Source organism: Peromyscus leucopus, chromosome 9 (assembly GCF_004664715.2).
Source record: "Peromyscus leucopus breed LL Stock chromosome 9, UCI_PerLeu_2.1, whole genome shotgun sequence".
In the NCBI taxonomy this organism is placed as follows: domain Eukaryota; kingdom Metazoa; phylum Chordata; class Mammalia; order Rodentia; family Cricetidae; genus Peromyscus; species Peromyscus leucopus.
The window spans coordinates 50,891,953-50,912,426 of NC_051070.1; the positions used below are offsets into that span (position 1 = coordinate 50,891,953).

Below are 20,474 nucleotides of genomic sequence, written 5' to 3' on the forward strand. Positions count from 1 at the left end.
GTACTCACTCCCCATGCTGGGTACAGTCCCATGGAGGAGAGGAGGAGAGGGCGCACCGAGGGACCGAGCTACAGGGCTGGGAGAGACTGCAGAGCTAAGAGGGCCTGCAGAGCTGGATGCTAGGAGCTAGGAGAGGTCTCAGAACGCCAAGAGGTTCCAGAGCCAGAAGGAGGCACAGTTCCAGAAAAGGTCCCACATCCAGGAGGGAACACGGAGCCAGGAAGAGAGACAGAGAAATGCCTGCCACGCCTCATGCCTTAGACTCCATGCCATGCATAAGACTCCTTCAAGCGTAGGCTGGGCCCAGGCACCTGTTGTTGTTTGAAACCAACCATACTGTCTCCACCCCTCTCTATAGGGACTGGGAAACGCTTCCCTGATGGGCCATGCTTAGCAGGATATTACTGCCCCCCTGGCCAGACCTCAGCCACCCCGACGTCCTTCCGGTGCCCTCAAGGCTTCTACTGTCCTGAGGGGTCACCCCAGCCAAAGGCCTGTGGAAATGGAACCTTCCAGCCTCAGGAGGCTCAGGGCTCTTGTGAGGTCTGCCCCATGGGGTTCTACTGTGAGGCCTCCAGCACAGGTAGGTTCCAGGAGCTAGCAGGTGACCTCTGAGTATGCTGATCCCCGGAGACTTGATGGATTTGTTTTTACAGGTACAGACCACTTTGTGACTCACAGCCACTGTGAGCTGCTCTAACAACTGAAGTTGGCGTGGGAAGGGCTGTAACTGGCGAGGTTGCAACAGGAGTGTATTAGGGACTTACACTAGGGTAGAATCCCTGTCACTCACAGCTTTGCGTCTCTGCAGTGCCCAGCCTAGGTCTGAGCACAGTGGAGACACAGGTAAAGGACAGGGAAGGACAGTCTGAGCCCCAGGACCTAGCTGGTCAAGTCTAACTCAGTTCCCCAAGAGGATGTGGCACACAGACTGGTCTGTGCCGAGGGTGATAGCCTGGTGTGGAAAAAGGCAGTTAGGCTCAATGGCCAGGGCCTCTCAAGGAAGGCAGATTTCCTGGACCGTGTTCTTCCACTCCAGATGATCAACCATGCGGGACCCTCCCTGTCAGCACATGGATCAAGGGGCTAGGATCCTTGGTCTCTGATCTAGGCGGATCAGCATAGGAGTGTCACCTCGAGTCAAGCTGACTCTGCCATTGACTCCTAGATCTTGTAACCATGGCTCCAGCCTATGCGTCCAAGACTATTTCTTTTCCCCAGGCTCTCACTCAGCCATTGCCCACCCGTGCCCTCAGGGGACATTTGGGTCCAAGCCAGGAGCTACCACAGAGCTGGACTGTGAGCCATGTCCAGCAGGTTTGTGAACTCTCCATCAACTATGGGTGGTCAGATGGCCTGGGAAGAAGTGTGGAAAGAGAAGGAAAGAGGGAGCAGGAGAAGTGTAGCCTCTCATATAGCTCCCACTCTGGGTACTTAGAGCATCCTCAGCCCTGTACCCTGCCTGCCCCCGTGTTTACCTTTAGGACTTGGGATAAGAACAACCTTGAGTGCCCATCTGAGATCGGAACTCCTGGAGTGAGACTGGACAATCTCAAGTCTCCAGCCCCTCCTGGACTTCACCCCCTTGTCTGCTTGCTGTCTCATCTTGTGCTTGTCTGAGCCTGACCAGGAAGGATGGGGGAAGGGCTGAAGTGGGGGAGTGCAGATGGAGGGCAAGGTACAGACGGGCACAACCAGAAAGAGCAGGGTCTCTGCTGGAACATGTGGGCGGTGAAGATAAATCTCTCTGTCACATGCTTTTTCTGCACCTTCCAGGGATGTTCTGTGTGTCACAAGGGCTGACTCAGCCATCTGGACTCTGTCACTCTGGCCACTACTGCACAGGGGGTGCTGTGTCCCCAACTCCCATCCAACACAAAGTAGGTAAACACTGGACCTCAGAAGTCCAGGGTCTATGGGCTTGGGACCACCAAACTTCTGGGAAGCCTTTCCTTCCCTACATGGCTGCAACTGCCCGAAAGCCAGATTACCCTGACCTTCTGGCTCTCAGGGTACAGAGCCCACCATTTCTCACATGATTGTAAGATGTGCGTGCATCTCTTTCATATTTAATACTAATAAATTAGCAATATCATAGAAGCTAAGGTGTCTGGCAGTCATGACCAGAGTGATCATAGCTTGTCTTCCACTAGATAGCATCTTAGATTGATAACATGTGGCAATAGGAACAGACATATACATACAGGAATCTTCACACCTAATGTAAGAAGAGTTGGATAGCATGATAGATACAGACTGAGGATGGCTGGGCAGACAGAGGTGGATAGTAATTACTGACTTATCACTGACCTGCCATGTAACTTGTGTGGTCCTGGCCTTCTCTTGGGCAGATCTTCCTTTTAGAGTGGAGGTGCCCGCTCTTCTGGGAACTGTACATCAATGCACTGGAAAGGAAATAGATTCTGAGAGTTCAGAATCCTTACAGGGGTCCTGGTGACTCCTCTCCAGAGGCCTCATGGGCTCAATAAGACAGGAAACGGAAAGGAGAGAAAGATGCAGTGGAATGTGCAGCATCCTGCGATAGCCCTGGCTTTAGTCCTGACACTTAGTTCTAACTGTGGTGTGGGTAGCAGATGCCACAGCTCTAACAGGACATCTTCTCTTTCTTCTCTCCTCTACACAGGTGGAGGGCCCAGGGTTCTCTGGGAATGACATCTGCCCCCCTGGCTTCTTTTGCCCCATGGGGACAGGCTTTCCACTTCCATGCCCTCCTGGGTTCTATTCCTCTGCTCGTGGTCTGAACAGCAAGGACCAATGCCAGCCATGCCCTTTAGGACACTACTGTGGTCAGCCTGGACTATCTCAAGTCCTGGAGGCTAGTCTCTGCCATGCAGGGTAAGGGAACCCTCCAGAAGGGGAGGAGTGAGCTGAGTCCCAACCTGAGCCTGCAAAGAAGTCCAAACACAGACTAATCCTTAATCTTCACCCTCTCTCCTTGACTCTACTGAAGAGCACAGATCAAGGGCTGTTTCCCCAAGCATGTGGGCTGGGGATATCCTACCCTTTACATACTGCTGTATATATACCCCCATGGCCTCTCAGTGATAACCTTGTGAGGTTCAAGGCACCTCCTAACACTTGCAGGCCTGAGTCTTTCTCGACTTGGCCAGCTGCCACTGGCAACAGGCATTTGAGATGCCCACAGTGCATTTGCTATTCACTGTTCCACAGGCTAGAGACATCACGGTCCCCAGGAGTTTCATTCAGATGTTCAAGGATGAACGGCCCTATCTGCCTAGGGGCACTGAGGACTGGGAGGAGTATTTGCAGGGAGTGGAGTTTACCTGGAAGATGCTGACCCTTCGAAGAGAAGAGCCATCTCCCTGAGCTCTTTTTCTGGTTTCCATCATAGGGCATGTTTTGAGTTGAGGAATTCCTCCTATGTACGTGACCTGCTCTGGTCCCAGGAACCCAGCCGAGTCATCAGCCATGGCTGTCACATTGGTCTGGCTCCAGAGCAAACCTGAGACTCAGGGCTCCCAAGGCTACCTGGGAATTCCTGTCTCAGCAGGATGGAGGAGATTCAGCCACGGCTTTCTGTGTCCTCAGATACATCTGCCTTGGAGGAAGCACTGTCCCCTCACCCACTGATGGGACCCATGGATACAGATGTCCTCCAGGATTCTACTGTCCTCCAGGGGCCCACCATGAACTACCCTGTAAGCCTGGTACCTTTAGCCCACTGTCTGGGGCTGACACCTGCCTATCCTGCCCACAAGGCACCTACTGTCCCAAGGCAGCCACTGTGGAACCTATCACATGCCCAAAAGGTAACTCTGGGATTGACCTTGCCTTTCTTCTCCACAGTAGGGCAATTGGATGCCATCTTGGTTATGTCCAAGGCCTCCATACCCAGTGACCAATCAGACCTCAGCTTCCCTGACTAGACCTACCCATACAGTGGGGCTGGTTGTACTTCAGAGGGAGGGTGTGGGGTGAAGCTCATGAAGGGAGCCTAGACAGCCCTCCGCTGCTGGTCTGAGGCCTCAGAGGACACCTCTCACTAAACCAGGGCAGTCTGTACCCTTCTCCAACCTTCCCACCTTTATAACCCTTGGGGATGCTACCCTCCTCCAATAGAAAGATGTTACAGTGGTGGGTGGTCTCCTGTTCCACGCTGCTCTGTTCATCCAGGCTCCTCCCCTGGGAACCAGGAATGAGTTGACAGAGAGCTCAAGCCTGGGACATGGGGCATTTGCTTTGTCTCAAGCTGTCCTGGGGACTCTTGAGAGACCCAAGGGCTCTGGGCTGACTCCTTCAGAAAATGTCTCAGAGAAGGCACTGCTGTATACTTGGCTTAAGACTAGGTTTTCCCTACCCAGTCACCCAATCGCCTGGTTGCCTGTTGTGGCCCTTGTGAACTCTAGGAAAATCCTAGGTTAGTGACACCTGGGCCACTGTCTTCAACATCAGCAATTCTTCCTTTTCAGTCTGACAAGCCAGAGCTACCTCCATCAGGTATTCCTGTCGCTAGGATAACCCTATCCTGAGGCTGATGGTCCTGTGTAGGCATGCACACTTTCAGCCTCCTTCATGCATGTGCATGCGCGCGCACGCACGCACGCACACACACACACACACACACACACACACACACATACACACACACACACAAACACAACACACACACACAAAACAAAACCACACACATTCATGCATACACTCAGCCCCCTTCTCTGTTTCTCTCTGTGTGTGTCTCTGTCTCCCTCTCCCTCTCCCTCTCTCTCTCTCTCTCTCTCTCTCTCTCTCTCTCTCTCTCTCACACACACACACACACACACACACACAAGTTTATACATATACTCAGAGTCATGCTTCTATTACACACTTATGTTCCCATACTCTCAAGCATATGCTCATATCTCCCTGCCATGACACACAGGTCTATGTCTAAAGTCTGGCTCTACAAGCCTCATTTCTTGCCTAGTATCCCCTCATGCCCTCCCCTCTGGCTGACATCTGCTCCTCAAGGCTGTTCTTACTTCTCTGTCACTGTAATGGGAAGCCACATGTTAGAGGATAGCCAGGTTCCTGGACAGCCCCTGATTACTTTGGCTTTGCCTGTAGGTCACTACTGCCCAGCAGGGACACCCTCAGCTCATCCCTGCCCAGAAGGAACCCTGAACCCACAGGAAAGTGCTGTATCTCCCAGGGCCTGTCAGCTCTGCCCTGCAGGGAGCTATTGCCCTGGGGAAGGCGACACATGGCCAGAAGGTAGGTATGGACGTGCCAGCAGAGATAGGCAGCCTAAGGGTAGCCCTGCTACACAGGCCTCTCACAGTAGACAGACTGGCACAGCTTCTGTGACTCCTTGTCTGGTTCATATATATCGATGGATAGATAGATAGATAGATAGATAGATAGATAGATAGATAGATAGATAGATAGATAGATAGACAGGTCTGTCGATCCATGAACAGGCTTCCCAAACCAAAACCAAAACCAAAATCAAAATCAAGGCTTGTGCCTGCCCCAAGCTCTCAGGCCCTAAGGTCCACTCCTCAGGAGGCCTGAGTGCAGCCTGGATCATGCTTGCCACTTTCTTTTCCTTCCTCTCTCTCTGTGAGGTCTGTCTGCTGCCAAGAGCAGGCTTTGTAGCTACAGGCAGATATCAATGGGCTCTGTGCCTCAAACAAGTGTGACGCTGGACAGATCGCTGATCGATCGGGCTGTCTTCTCCATGGGACAGAGGATGCCAAGAGGACCATCTCAGTGGCTGCTATGGAGAATGGGATTTTCCCCAGCCAGAGTTAGCCCAGTACTCCCTGACACTCACACGCTTCTCCTTATGTGGCTGGGGTCCTTTCTTGCACCAATGAGAGAGCCCATTGGAAGGACATCACTGCTGCTCAGTGGTGTATAGTTTTTTTGATATTTTTCTTTTCACTTTGCTTTCCATGGTGCTCTAGGGTTAGGGGCAGTAGCAGCTGGTGGTAGGACCAGGTAGAAACATGATAGAGACCTCTCTTAATACAGACAGGGTTCAAACAAGCTCTTAAGTTTCTGTAGCTCTGCTAAAATTCCACATATTTCTCTACCCAAGGACCGTGCTCAGCTGGTTACTACTGTAAGGGGGGTGCTGCCAGCCCCACCCCACAGGGAGACATCAGCTCTCCTCTCAATGGACCCTGCCCCCGAGGCCACTACTGCCCACAGGGTTCTGTGTTCCCAGTGCCCTGCCCTTTGGGGACAACAAGGAACCTCATGGGTGAGCATCTTCCCTGTGTCCTCTCCTCTACTCCCAGGGGACCAAAAGGGACTCTTCCCTTTGGTGCTCAGAGCTGAGCATGGGTCTCCCTGTGAACAGCAATGCAGTGGCAAGGAAACTTACTGGCCGGGTGTCTGGGTGCCATGCCATGACCAGATGCAGCTAAGGCTCCCTAACTCTTCTACCCCTCGGGCTACATCCTGCGGGCAGTGCCATTGGCTAGCCCAGAATAAGTTGCCCGGGGAAACCCAACCAGTGGCAGTTCCATTCAAGAGTTTGGACCAGGCTCCACTGTGGCTCTATGGCATGGCTGAGCCCACAGAATAACAAAGCCCTGTACCAGGACCTCCTCTCTGCAGGTGGCACCTCTAAAGGGAGCTGCAGGCCCTGCCCAGCTGGATACTTCTGTCCTAGCCTAGACCTCGGCTCAGCCAATGGATCCTGCACAGTTGACTTTGACTGCTCCTTAGATACCAGCGCCTCTACCTCCACACCTGTCCCCTGCCCTCAGGTACCTCCCAAGTTCCTATGGGAAGGAGCTCAGTCTCCTGATCCAGGAGGCAAAAGGTATGGCCTTGGTTTGTGGTGAAGCTTAGCCCTCAGACTGTGGGCATCAAGATAGCGCAGTGGGTCACAAGGAATGAACTCCGATACTTTCATCTCCTAAGCTTTAGTTTTTCCCAAATTCTCCTGGCCTCTTTGCCCCTGTGGTCTAAACCCAAGGAAAGAAAGACACCATGCCAACCCATGGAGACGCCTCTACCACTCCTGTCCTAGACTTAGAGATGTCTATTTGTAATCTACCTTCCAGGGTCACTTCTGCCAGCCAGGAGCTGCATGGCCTGTCCTGTGCCACCGTGGACACTACCAGTCCTCCCTGGGCTCAGACACCTGCCTTTCATGTCCACCAGGCTCCTACTGCCCATATCCTGGCACTCAGACACCCAGGCCCTGCCCAGCCCATGCTTACTGCCAAGCTGGTATGTGTAGGGGCCTCATCTTCACACTCTTACAGGTCCTATTCTCCCACAACCTGCCTGCCTTCCTTCACCCATTCATTCCAGCCCCCAGGCATGCCGACCTGTACCAGGATCTGATGTGAGCGCATCCAGCCTCCTGCTTTCTTGTCTTGGCCAGATTCCTGTGTGTTTTCCCATTCTACTGCTGGCCTTCTCTTCCTCTGATCCCATGCTGTACCTACACCTCTTCCCGAAGGGTCCTGATGATCACCTGGCACACAATACAAAGGCATCAGAGGCATTCAGAGGCATTCCTGTGTAGAGGAGGCTGACTGACACCTGTTCAAACACAGTGCCCGTGTACCAAGACAACCCAGCCAGAGTCAGCACTCTGTCGGCCAGGGCCATGTCTGTGATCAGAAGGCCATGTGCTTGGGACCTAGCAACTCACCAAGGCACTTGCTGTCCAGTTACCTCCTGCTTCCCACAGAGGAGGAGAAAAGGCAAGAGGATGTTCTCCTCACCCTCACACAGATGTGGAAAAGGTTCAGACTTACCCCAGCTGTTGCGTTTTAAGCGGGGAAAATGGATTTCAAGGAGTCTAACATTTGCTAGAGGCATGGCCTTGTACCCCAACTTTTCACTACTGTTTAAAGACCCTGTAACAGTATTGTTCCGCTTTTCATTTTTATTTTTATTATGTGTGTGTGTGTGTGTGTGTGTGTGTGTGTGTGTGTGTGTGTGTGAACATGTGTGCTAGAACAGAGGACAAGTTGGGAGGAATTCATTTTCTCCTTCCACTGCATGGGTCCTAGGGGTAGAAATCAAGGTGTCAGGCTTGGCAGCTAGCTTCTTAGCACATGGAGCCATCTTGCAGCCTCCAGGGTTATTCCATTGTGGTGGTCATTTGGTTTGTCCTCTTCCTAGAGGGAAAACCGAAGAACAGATATACTCACGTCATGAATTAGTTCAGGGGAGGAGGCTATGGGCCCCATTCACTGATGTGGCCCAGGCCCCTATGAGGCACCTCCTCTACTACTTCTCTCTTTTTTCCAGGAACTTGGTCCCCAAGCCTGTGTCCCCCAGGGACCTTCACTCCTCAGGATGTGTCAGGTCTCCAGGAAGACACCGACTGCTCCATCTGTCCCCCTGGTCACTACTGCAGGTCAGTCAAACTACGGTGATCCGCAGCTCTTTGCCTGCTCTGTCCAGTCTTCATGGGTGGAGAGCCCTGCTGCCCAGGCTCAAGTGTCTCTCTAGGTGGCCCTGGGCCTGGTATCCCCACTGATACAGATAAAACACAAGCACTCAGGCTCTCTACAGACTTGACGCTGCGTCTAAGAAACTCTTTCCCCACTTCAAACCCAACAGCTGAGATTCCTCAGGCTCTATGGGGAGGACTGTCCCCCTTCCACTGTTTGAGAAGGCTTTCCTTTGGTTGGGCCTGCCTTCCCCTGTGGCAGAACTAGAGATCAGACGGATGTCTCAGAGTCCAGGCCCAAGCCCTCAGGGACCCCGGAGGCACCCCAGTCAGTACAGGAAGCAGATAGAATACTTGCTTGCTCCATCTGTCCCCATTTCCAGGGGCGACTGTTTCAGGGTGACTGAGCTGTCTGGAGGACACAGGCTGAAGGCAGCCTGAGTTCTACTCCTGAGTCACTGTGCCCCACAGTTTAGTGGGATAACATCACGCAGGTCTTTCACTTGCTGGTCATTCAGGAGAAGCTGCCTACTTTGCGCTCTTTCTTAATGTGTTAGCATTGCCTGCGGCACACTGATCCAATCTGCTGGGGCTCCAAAGCAGGACCACCGCACCGCGATTCCCAGAGAAAGCTTCTAGCTAGGGCGCTCTCCCTCCTGCCTCAGAGCAGACCCTCCATCACTTGCTTCTTACTGTTGTACCCCCTCTTGGACCACTAGACGTGGACAGGTGTGGGGAAGATGTCCTGCTGGCTACTTCTGTTCAGCTGGAACCTCCGAAATAACGTTAGACCCCCGCAAACCTCAGGCCTCATGTACCCAGAAACAGCTATGTGCAGAACAGTGCCCACCAGGTAACAGACCCTGCCTCTGGCCTGCAGGTATGAGATGTTCAGGACCCACCCAGTTGTCTATATAACATGTACGTGCATAGAATATGAAAATGTGTCCCGGGCAGTGCACATGGCGCCTGGTATGACTACCACACTGGTGGGGGTAACAGGATGTATGTCCATACCTTCCATATTGACCAGCATGACCACTCGGGCCCTCTGGACTCATTCTGTCCTGGCTCTCACTATCTATCAGACACAGTGAAAACTCTGTACTTTAGGATTTTACTGCCCTGAGGGCAGTGGAGAACCCATCCCATGTCCCCCTCACACCCTGGCGGCTACCGCTGGAGCCCAGAAAAAAGAAGACTGTGGGCCCTGTCCCCCAGGACAGTGGTGCAAAGCAGGTGAGGTCTTAGGGCAAGGTGACATGGGTCACAGTCTAGAAGATGTTTGTACCTGGAGAGGGCCTGGGAGGGCACGCTTGGGTAGAAAGGTGAGTGTAGACCTCACCCTGCAGAAACCCAAGCCAGGAAACCCTGCCCTGCTGGCCACTACTGCCCGGGAATGAGTGAATCCCACCCAGGAGCCCCTCAGGCATGCCCTGAACATACCTACCTGGCCACAGAAGGAGGCCAGAGCCCAGCTGAGTGCCTCCCCTGCCCCACTGGGTACCATTGCCCATGGCCAGGTAGGAGCCCTTTTTCAGGCTAACATGGACATCTGGGGCATGAGTGGGAAGAGGCCACAGGAAGGCCTCAGGGAGACCCTACTTTTCATGGTGTTTTCCCTCCAGGCCTCTCTTCTTTTGAAGACCACCCATGCCCCCCTGGCCACTGGTGTCCAGGTGCACAGGGTGCTTTTCTCTGCCCACCCGGTACCTTCCGTTCAGAGCCAGGGGCGTCCTCCCCACAAGACTGTGAGCTCTGTCCCTCTGGCTACTACTGCCCTGACACACAGGTGACCGGTCGAGCCAATGTGTTTGCCATCCCCTGCCAGCCAGGGTCAGAGTGCCCAGCAGGTGAGCCCTTAGGACCTTCTAGCCTGGCCCGGCTCTTTCCTTTAGAGTCACCAGCCCTTTGGGGCGCAGGCTGGAGACTGAAAGAGCCCTTTACTGAGCTTAAGCTGCGGTACCCACTCACTCCAGGACCTCCCGCTAACTCCCCGTACCCACCCAAACTCTACCAGTATCTCCCCAAGACCAAGATGCTGTAGAGTCCCTGATTTAACTAGGTCAGGGAAGGTCTGACTAGCAGTTTATTAGACTTGGCAAGTCTAACGCAGGGTGTTTTGTGTCCCATACTCAAGATTCTATGAAATCTCTGCTACTTGGGTAGACAGGAAGGAGTCAACATGGTGTGGGTCTGGGGCATAAGGAAGATGTCCTTCAGTGGTTCCTCTGTTGACACTCCATCATCCTCCACACAGGGCACATAGCCCAACCAGCTCCAAAAGAATGGCGGGACCCACTTCTGCTTTGATTTTCTCTGTTCCTGGGCTCCAACCCCATGTGTCTCCCTCTCTGACTACACAGTGATGATTGCCAGAGCCCTCTCCTCTCTCCCCGGTCTTCATAAGCCTCAATGTCCTACTCTACAGCTGTCTTTCCACTCAGACCTCTACTAGGGATCCTGGGGACTTCCTGGCTCTCTTCCCAGCCTAGGGCCTTCCCAGAATCCCATGAGCTTCCAACAGAATCTCAGTATGTCTCTAAACCTGGCCCATCCAGGGCTCCCCTTGCCTTCATTCCAGCCTTGTCTCCTTCAGGTGCTGTAGACATGGTCCCCTGCAGGGCTGGTTCTTACTGTGGGCCCCGGACTGGAGTACCCCCACTTTGCCCCGGGGGCTTTGCCTGCCCTGAGGGTTCTTCTACCTACACTGGTCCTGGGCAGCGGTAAGTCTCTCCTCATCCTTATCAGCCTGAGCCCCCCTCAGGGAGGCCCTCTCTCCTCTGAAGCTGAACCCCCAGGGATCGCCTCCTCCATCCTATAAGTCAGAGCCACTCTTCGGTGACCAGATTGTACAAATCAGTCCCCAGTGTCTCAGTGATTGCAACCGAAGTGACAGGTCCCTGGGCATGTATTTTGTGACCCTTGGAGTTGGGTTCCCAGATAGGGCCCAGCCCTTCTGGGAAGGTATCAGTGAGCAAGAGATGCCATCAGGCACTCTTCTCAGCCTCCAGCAACATCCTATGTGGGGCAGCCACATTTAGTAAATACAATTATGAGACACTTGGTTACATTTCAATTTTAGATGAAAAACATTTTTTTTTCTTATAAACGCGGCCTGGGAGATAATCTAGGATACATCCACAACAAAAAATATCCTTAGTGTTCATCACCAATCCTGAGAACTTAGCATTGAAAAGCACAGCTCTCCTCATGAGAAGAATAAGAAGGGTGGGTTATTGGGGGGCCTGGAAACATGGATTCAGCTTACCCCAGATGCTACGTCTCAAGTAAAATGGTTTCGTCGAGTTTTCAGTCCCAGCAAGAAGGAAGTCATAACTCAAGGCGCTTTGTCGGTCTATCGGGGCAAACCTGAGGCAGGCAGGTGACGTCAATGCAGGATCCGCCGCAGCCTGCAGCAGACGCTGTCTGACGACAGTCTCAGCTTCTGTGTTAATGCAAGTCAAGTTAAGATGGACACACAGTTTCATGTAACAGTCCCAAGTATGTCAGGTGAGACACAGAAGTGGCCAGTGAATGACAAGAGAGCAAAAGATAGCCGCGAATAATTTGCTTCTGGCTCTGCAACATTCCAACTCTCCTTAATCACAGAGTTTTAATCAGTCCGTCTTTAACATAGATGTGACTTTTTTTTTCCCTCTGGGAACTTCAGTTAACACATATCAGATCATCCCAACTTCCTGTCCATGAGTTCTATCCCAGCTGTGTTACATGTCCCTCCATCTAGGTGTAGAGAAATTAGCTCCGGGCCTGCCTGCCTGCCTGGGCTCAGCCTTCTCCACAAATGTAATTCAGCCTGCAGAGGCCCAGCAGACACAGACCACCCCATGTCCTGGGGGTGGGGGTGGTGCTGGAGCTGGGCTGGGGGCTTTGCTGGCAAGGTGGCCTGAGTCTGGGGCCTTTCCTCTGGGCAGGTGCATGTTCCCCCATTACTGCCCTCAAGGCAGCACTCATCCCCTTGGGTGCCCTGGGGGCTCCGAGGCCCAGAACCAGAGTGGCCTTAGGGTCTCTGCAGAGACTTCCTGCCGTCTGTGTACGGCAGGTACCTACCGCAGCCCTGCTCTGGATACCCTGACTTGCCAGCCCTGCCCCCCTGGATTCATCTGCCCCCAAGGTGAGTGGCACTTGGGCAAAGACAGGTGAGGGCCTGGGCCCTTAGGTGAGACAAGAGACAGGCCTGGGACTCACCAACCCACACTATTAGGGTGACAAAATCGTAAAGTGCGTGAAGTTCCAGGTGGGTGAGTGGGGGCACCGCTGGAGACCTGAATTCTCTGTGGGTGCCAACTACATCCCCAGTGAGTCAGTATCACAGACACCCTAAGCCGTGTCTAGCTGAGAGGAAGATGTGTGCTATGTACCCAGGGGACCCCTGGGTAGGAGAATAGGGATGGCAGGATTCAGAGCCCACAGTGTCCCCTTCCATCACACCCCCCCATGTCTGTCCCCATCATTCCCAGGACTCTCCCTGCTTTACTCAGCCCTGCTCACACAGCCGGAGTCAGTGGCTCACAACAGCCCTCGTTCCCCTGCAGGCTCAGAGAGCTATGACAACCAGCCCTGCCCGGTGGGCCACTACTGTCCCGAGGGGACATCCAAGCCCAGGCCCTGTCCAGCAGGAACCTTTGGAGGGAGCAGCCAAGCAGCAGGAGCAGAAGACTGTCAGCCATGCCCGCCAGGCACCTTCAGCGCCCGGCCAGGACAGGCAGCTTGCCTTCCCTGTGGGAGTGTTGCCTTCTCTCCCCAGGGTGAGCCCCAGGCGCATGCTCTCCTGCAGTGGCTGTGCCGTCCTCATCTGCCTGGGCAGCCTGAGGATCTACAGGGTGACATCTCGGGAAGCAATCTTCATGGATAAGTGGTGGTGGGTCAGGAAATCGGCGCTGTCGGGGGAGATGCATGTGTGCAGCTGAGTGTGCGTGGCCAGGCCTCCAGCAAGCACTTGGACCAGCAGAAGCTGCCTCAGCTCACAGAACTTGGCCACGGGGCCCTGCTGCTGTGTCCACTGACTGGGCTGCTGCTCTCTCTCTCCCAGCATGCCCTGGGAAGAAGCAGCCAGCTGGGCCTGTGTTCTAGGACCAGGATCGCACTATGTGCATGGTAAAGAACCCTTAGCCAGGTGTCCAGTACGCAGCAGGTCTCAGCCCAGGCTACACAGGAAAATCACAGGGAACTATAAAAGGTATATACCTTGGCCTGCCCTCAGAGAGAGCTATTTAAGATAGTGGTTCTCAACCTGTGGGGTGTGACCCTTTTTACAGGGGTCGCCCAAGACCATCTGAAAACACAGATATTTACATTGCGATTCATAACAGTAGCAAAATTTGCATTATGAAGTAGCAAGAAAATAATTTCATAGCTGGGATCCCCACATCATGAGGAACTGTACTAAAGGATCGCAGCATTAGGGAGGTTGAGACCACTGATTTAAGTGGTCCACAGGACACCTGGACACCAATGTTGTTTGACATGTCCTCAGATGTGTCAATGCAAAGTCAGGGTTGAAGTTGACCAACTGAGACCTCACGTGTCTTCTGACAGTCAGTCCCCTGAGGTCAGGACTGTGGTGAAGTTGGTGTATGAGTTCTATAGCTGGACCCTAAACTCCCAGAGGACAGGAGGGGGCAGTCCCCAGCCGAGTGTCTGTGAGGGTAAGCAGACTTCTCTGTCCCTAGGTGCTTCTACCTGTACCTGCCGAGGTCTAAACAGGATCTTCCAAAAGTCAGATGGTTCCTGCCTCTGCCAGGCTGGGCATGTCTCCTATGACCACAGGGGTCTGGAAACTGACCAGGAGAGCAACAGCCACAGCGATGAGGATTGCCAACCCCAGGTAGGCCCGGCAGACCTAGGACAGACAGGGGAGGGAGGATGGGCACTCCCGAGGCCACTCCACAGGTTCCCGGACACAGGTGTTGGCGTGTGTCAGATCCTTTGCAGAGGGGTTCCTCTTCAACGAGACCTTCCTCAGCATGGAGGACTCTAGAGAAGCCAGGCCACTGTGCCACCCTCATCTGCAAAGAGCAGGGATCTCCCTGGGTGGATCCAAGGACTGTTGATTATCTGGCTTCTTGGAAATGGCAAGCAGCAGTGGCCACAAAGGCTGGACTTGCCTTGTGCACATCACATCAGTGGGACATTGTAAACAGAGAGCTGTGGCCAGCAGGAGAGTCAGGACTGCCTGGGCTGACTGACTGGCCGGCCATCAGTATCCATCCACTCTGAAGCTGATTCCTTGGAAAACACAGCTGTGTCTTTAGAGAGGCTCCCTCATCCCACTGGCTATTTGTCTGTCTGTCTGTCTGTCTGTCTGTTTTAGGGATTGCTTGGGGTTTGGTTTTGGAACGTTTGATCTTCCCACCTCACCCTTATGTACTGGGATTGTGTGCAGGCCACCTCCCCTCATCTCCAGACATTTGTGCAAAGCTCTCTGTGCTGTTCCGGGGTTACTGGGTCTCTCTCTCTAGGGCACATTCACCCACCTGCGACAGACTGCCCTCCAGATAGGCCCTACCTGTGTATACATTTCAGCTTGGAGTCCTAGTCTACATGTGACAGACAGCTCCAAGCCCATAATTAGAACCAAAGAGAAGAAGCTTTTTGAGTCAGGATCCTATAGCCTCCCACCCCTATGTCAGATGGAAGCCCTGTCCTCTAGCTAAAGGCTATCAAGATTCTCCCTGCCTCACTTCTCAGTCCTGCTGCCTTGAGAAAAGCCAGTAAGGTGAGTCATGCCATCTTATTTCCACTAGAGGGCAGACTCACCAACCTGCCTGTGGTCCTGGACTTGAGGCAGCCCTGGCTAGAGACCAGCACCCTCAGGACCCTGTCCCATCTGCCCCCTAGGGCCATCAGTCGCTTCCTGTCTGGGGTCTGCTTATGAGCACAGGTGACCCTGTTCCCCTCTTAGTGGAGCCTTTGAAACGACAGTGACTGCACCAGTATGGGGATACTGGTTGTGAATGAACTCTGCGTCTGACTCAGACCACTGAGTCAGGGACTGCAAGGCTGGGACTCACACACATACACTTTCACCAGCCCTCCAAGAATGTGTAAAAACCATGCGGCAACCTGCGCCTCTATCCTACATGTTAATAACTAGCCCTGTCTCCCTGTGTCCTTCCTCAGGTCAAGGCCAGGCCACCCTCCATCTCTCCCGCCATCTCTACTGCAGCCAAGAACACCCAAACCCTGGTGTCTCCTCATTCTCTGCCATCCCACCTACTCTCAGAGCTGAGTGGACTCCTTACTGCCTCCACCTACTGCAGAAGCCCTAAGAGAGAGCCCCTAGCTAGGACAACATCCCCAAACCAGAGTTTCTGTCCCTCCATACCCCGTCCGTCCCTCTGGAGCCTAACCTGGACTACAGAGTTCTCCCGCCCTTCACAGCTGTTCATCTGTGGGAGTCTGGCTTCCTAAGCATGCCTGCCGTCCCTGGTCAGAGATCTGGTGAGGCTAGAGGCCTCCTCACCGTGTCTCAGGACTGGCTACAAATATGACAACTGTCCAAATGTGCTTCTTTCCTCACTAGCTTTTCGTTTCTATACCATACATATTTTATATACAGTACGCATTATAATAGCATTTTTACATTTTTAATAATTATGTTTTTGTTCAGGAAGAGGCGTGGTCATGTCTGGCTAGTACAGGGGTTGATGGCTGGGCCGTCCAAATGGGCATGTGTCTTCCAAGGAAAGGACCACAGCTCCCTAGCTTCCTCCTCCTCCCCCAGATTCATGAGGCCACACAGGACTCACAAGGATGTCCTCATGGAATGTCACTTCCTCCTGCAAACGACCCTCTGTGTCAGTTCAGCCTGTGGGACTGTTGTATTACACCCTAATCTAACTCTCTCCTTTGTGTCCCTTAATATCTGGTGGTGTGGCCGGTCTCATCTTTACCACATCTGGGAAGCATCCCACTGCTCGCTCCAGTCACCTCCCAGTCAGCCACCTTGCCCACATCTCTGGAATGTTCTTCCAAGCTGAGAATACTTCCACCAGACCTATAGGGGCACCAAAGCCTAGACTTTTTTTTTTTTTGCCAACTCCTGCAGGTTGCCCAGCACTGTCCACCTGGCGATGTCCGCCTGGCTGCCACCCGTGAGTGTGTGTCTCCACAACAGTATGACTGCAGTGCCTTCTGTGGCCCAGGAGGTGGAAAACTCAGCACCGCGCTGGAATGTGAGTGAGCACAGCTTCCAAGAGCCTCTCCACACTTGTCCTGGCAAACCCAGAGGGCCCAGCCCCATGGGACACCAAGCCCGGTGAAAGCTCCTTTCAGAAGCTTCCCTGAGTCCGCATTACCCAAGGCGACCCTGGCCAATGCTAGCCTGGGTCTGTAGCACAGGGCTAGAGAAAACGTGACCCTATGGGGTCATACCCCAGGCCCTGGTCCAAATACAGATGCTTGCTCTGGCCACAGGCTAATCTGAAATCTATACTTCTGTCCTGAGCCCTGATCCTCCTGCTGACCTGTGAGCTTGGTGGGGAGGGGGTTATTCTCTGATCTAGCAGAAGTGTTCCAGGATGCATGGGTCTCTTCCCATGCTTGCCTCAGTAATATGCCTGAAGCAATGATTCTGGTACATCAGCCTGTTCCTTACCTTCTACATTGCCCCCATTGTGGGAGAAGTCCTGCTTGCTATATGTGGTTTAACAGGACAAAGCAGGGGCCTACACCATAGATATTATTGTCTTCGACCTCCATTCCCAGTGCAGTGGCCTCTGAGGAAGCAGACAGCTCACTTTCCTTGGGGAGGGGCTGAGAATCCATCTCTCATTCTCAGAGGACCCGTGCCTCTCCTACAGCTGTCAGTGCTTGGGATACGTCTCTGCAGAAGAACTCTGTGACATTAGGTGTCTGGCCAACGCTCCCCGGCTCTCCTTGTCCTGGGACCCTGGCAAGGAGCTGATCCTCAGTGTGAAGAGTAGGACTGGCGACAGCATCCAGAAGGTGAGCCTAGACTGACTGACTTGGGGCAGCAGACATCTGACCACTGGGGGCAGAGAGATGAGGCCACACAGCACCCATGGCTCCAGAGAAGCCAAGCACCAGTTGGAAAGAAACTATGTACAGTGGAGGGAAAAGCCCAGGTCTTCCCTGCCTGAATTTGCTGTCTGTGGGTTTTTCCATTCTGTAGGTTGAGGGAAGGCAGGAAGGAGGGGGGTCACATTATATTCTTATGTCAATGCCCACCATGCGGTCTAAATGTCTGCAGGGACACTGGAAAGAATCAACATCATATGAAGATGTTAGAGCTTGTGAGGTGTGGTCTGGGACCGAGACCACTCATTATAGTCACACAAATGGTGTCAGGCCTTCCAGGACCACACATCTGAGCTCAGGGTAAGGGTAGGCCATAGCCACTGTGCTGTTGCCATGGCTGTCTTCAAGCCTCGATGTCTTCTCATGATGGGAGGTAGAAAGAAAGGGAGCCAAGTCCTCGGCCTGGCAGGGTTGACCTAGGATTGTCTGCTAGACAGCTCTTGTCTTCTCTTTGGTGGGTCACAGTGGTCCCCTGGTTTGGGGCTAGCCAGATCTACGGTGAGAGGTTTCCCACTGGCTTCCAAGTAGGGTGCTTACAGAGAGGAGGGGAAGAAGGGCGAGGAGGAATCCTGGGTGACTCAAGCAGAGGGCCCAACTGGAATCCGGGTGCTCTCTAAAGAGAATGAGGGACCAGGACTTAGGAAGCGACCTGGGCAGCTGTTGGTGAGGAAGGAGATGACTGGAGAGAAGTGAGGCCGATCACCAAACCCTGAGGATCCACAGAACTCAATGTGAACTCTTCTTGTCCTTCTCTGCCACCCTGCCCTGCTCCAGCATCTGGTATTGCATGTTTTCAGGAGCTCTTGGAAACTCTAGGTCCTGACCTGCAATTCCCAGGGAGTGCCAGGGTCCACCTGGTCCAGTTTGGGCCCCATGGTACCTTTGGTTTCATCATCTCCAGAGTGGACATGCTTATCTCCCTGCTCCAAGGTAAGTTGAGGAAGGGGTGCGGGTTTGCTCCTGCAAGAAAGATAAGGTAGGGTCCTTGCATGGCTCATCTGTAGCCCCTCATAAACTCCTCACTGTGTCTAGAATTTGGGGGATGAGAGTGTGAGAGAGGCTCCCTTAAGGCCCCGAGGAGAGACATTCATAAAAAGAGGTTCCCAGGGCTGGGCTTGCTCCTCCAAGATGGGACCGATGGGCCAGCATGTGCCTCCCAGTCAGGCTCAGCTCTCTGCTGTGCCTACCCCAATTATTCCAGGAACAGCTGCATCCGGTCCCTGGCTGCAGAGGCATCACAGGACAACAGGCCGGAAGCACCCCAATACTAACCCTCAGATTCCGAACCCAGTGATCTGCCTAGCAGCTGGAGATGTGATTCTCTTCCAGCTCCATCTTCTTGCCCATAGTAAGTGCCACCTGGAGAGCTGGGACCCGCTCTCCCTTCAAGTCCTGGCTCTCCACCCCACTGTGCCCACATGGGTGATCTCACAGAGAGCCTACATCTCTGCAGCGGGAAAGCCACAGCCGTCTGCTGGACACAGCTCACAACCCACTTGCTCACTGCATTTCCTCACTTTTAAGGCCTAAATGGAGCCTGGATCCCAGTTTCAACATTCCTTGACTCCCTGAAACCCATGGGCCTACAAGAGTTTTATGCCTTGTGGGATAGAGGGAAGTCACCGAGGGAGGCTGTACCGCACCCTACCTTGGAGTCCCAGCTCACCCATCATTTCCAAAGCTGTGACATAATCATCTTGCCAGGCCTGGCGTTCTGCAGAGCTGCTCCCAAGAGCCATGCAGCCCCTCCTACTGGCTTATTAGTCAATGATGGGAAGCTTACATTCTCCCGAGAAACCCCCACCGCTGGGTGCCTGACAGAGTAGGCCTGACCCCTCGTGAAAAAGCAGCCTTCTCCTGATGGAGGAGAACGTTTGGGTCTCTCCCAGTTCTGATCTCAACCACTTCACCTACCTGCATTCTGTCCACTGAACATTAGTTCAGATCCCTCAGTATATCTCAGCAAATGGGGTCCTTCCCTGGGGCTCTGTTGTGGAGTGGGCTGATGTACCTTACTCCACGTACCTCTGTTCCCATACGGTGATGTATGTAGCTTATTGTCCCAGCTGTGGCCTCAGGGCTGTCTGAAGCAAGGACAGGCTCATAGGGACTATAATACTTACAGCAGAGAGAAGCAGGGCAAGAAGCAGAAGCTTCAGAAATGCAAGGTGATATGGATCAGAGAAGAACATGAGCCTGGAAAAATAAGCTCCATGTTTGATCGGGTACACTGGTTTCCCAGAAACCAATGGGACCTGGGGAACCCCACCCTTTGTAGATCTCGTTGTTGATATCTGAATGGAAAATCTTGTCACGTGCCCTCTCCATCACACTGGAAAGACCCATATCAAGTAGAGCAACCTGTGCCAGGGGCCTGGTTTATCCCTTAGTTGCCTTGTTAGGCAGCTTTTCTACAACACCTAGTGAGGACCCACTGTATGCCATGATGGACATCCTACATCTCCTGGGCCAGAGAATCAGCTGGGCTCATTACAAATACGACAAAAGCCTTGTTGCCATGTCCAGACCATTTGACTCCTTAGGACTCTCTGTAGGCAGAGGATTAGAAGGGCTTGCTTGACCCCAAGACTAATAAGTGAATCATGCCAAGGGGCTACGATAAAATGTGGCATTTCATTCAACACACATCTCAGTTCTACCCTCTTACCTAAGACCTGGGTGATGAGCTCTGGGCTGCCCAGGGCTGGGCTTAGGATAGTATCTGGACTTCAGCCCAGACACACTTAACATTCCTCAGACAGGTCGGCCAGTCACTACCCCATGTACCAGAGGCAGCACCTGCTCAACAGCAACTCCCACTGGGACTCTGGAGCCTTCAGGAGACTGGGCCATCTAGTACGCGAGACAAACCTCAGCCTCTCAGGGTAACACAGTGGGGCTGTCTGGGAAGTGGGCATGAGGGGTTGTTGCTGACCTTCCTGATGGGACGTTAGGACAGAGAGAGCCTGCACTGGGGGTGGAGGGGTCCATCTGGAGATAGGCAGGATTCAGTGGTACTCAG

General features: G+C 53.3%; 2 protein-coding genes across 3 annotated transcripts in view; both read left to right on the forward strand.

The window, feature by feature from the left end:
- Window positions 1-64: 64 nt before the first annotated feature.
- On the forward strand, window positions 65-18,334 carry LOC119088508 (platelet endothelial aggregation receptor 1-like). Of its 2 annotated transcripts, XM_037208397.1 has the most exons (20): window positions 65-1,317; window positions 1,777-1,880; window positions 2,645-2,856; window positions 3,571-3,791; window positions 5,089-5,235; window positions 6,065-6,229; window positions 6,589-6,740; window positions 7,041-7,209; window positions 8,245-8,353; window positions 9,109-9,242; window positions 9,503-9,628; window positions 9,742-9,912; window positions 10,018-10,242; window positions 10,989-11,115; window positions 12,325-12,524; window positions 12,946-13,158; window positions 14,083-14,237; window positions 16,461-16,587; window positions 17,215-17,359; window positions 18,250-18,334. In XM_037208397.1, exons 2-19 carry the CDS (start codon window positions 1,779-1,781, stop codon window positions 17,316-17,318), a joined length of 2,859 nt encoding a protein of 952 aa, XP_037064292.1. In that variant the 5' UTR covers window positions 65-1,317; window positions 1,777-1,778; the 3' UTR covers window positions 17,319-17,359; window positions 18,250-18,334. The 2 variants fall into 2 exon arrangements, with proteins under 2 accessions (XP_037064292.1, XP_037064293.1); XM_037208398.1 differs by lacking the exon at window positions 65-1,317 and having other exon boundaries at window positions 1,541-1,880.
- Window positions 17,604-20,474, forward strand: part of LOC119088440 — a 20,843-nt gene continuing 17,972 nt past the window's right edge. Inside the window, exons 1-5 of the mRNA XM_037208270.1 lie at window positions 17,604-17,672; window positions 17,981-18,115; window positions 18,250-18,382; window positions 18,654-18,800; window positions 20,211-20,337. Of these exons, the coding sequence (XP_037064165.1) occupies window positions 17,604-17,672; window positions 17,981-18,115; window positions 18,250-18,382; window positions 18,654-18,800; window positions 20,211-20,337 (611 nt within the window). The remainder of the gene's footprint in view (window positions 17,673-17,980; window positions 18,116-18,249; window positions 18,383-18,653; window positions 18,801-20,210; window positions 20,338-20,474) is intronic.

What these genes read in the sequence shown, in the direction of transcription:
- LOC119088508 (XM_037208398.1), top strand. Translation starts at nt 1,755, where the DNA reads ATGCTTTTTCTGCACCTTCCAGGGATGTTCTGTGTGTCACAAGGGCTG. An exon ending in TGCAGAACAGTGCCCACCAG is followed by an intron (nt 9,243 to 9,502) that starts GTAACAGACCCT and finishes TCTGTACTTTAG; the next exon opens with GATTTTACTGCCCTGAGGGC. An exon ending in ACTCAGCACCGCGCTGGAAT is followed by an intron (nt 16,588 to 17,214) that starts GTGAGTGAGCAC and finishes CCTCTCCTACAG; the next exon opens with CTGTCAGTGCTTGGGATACG.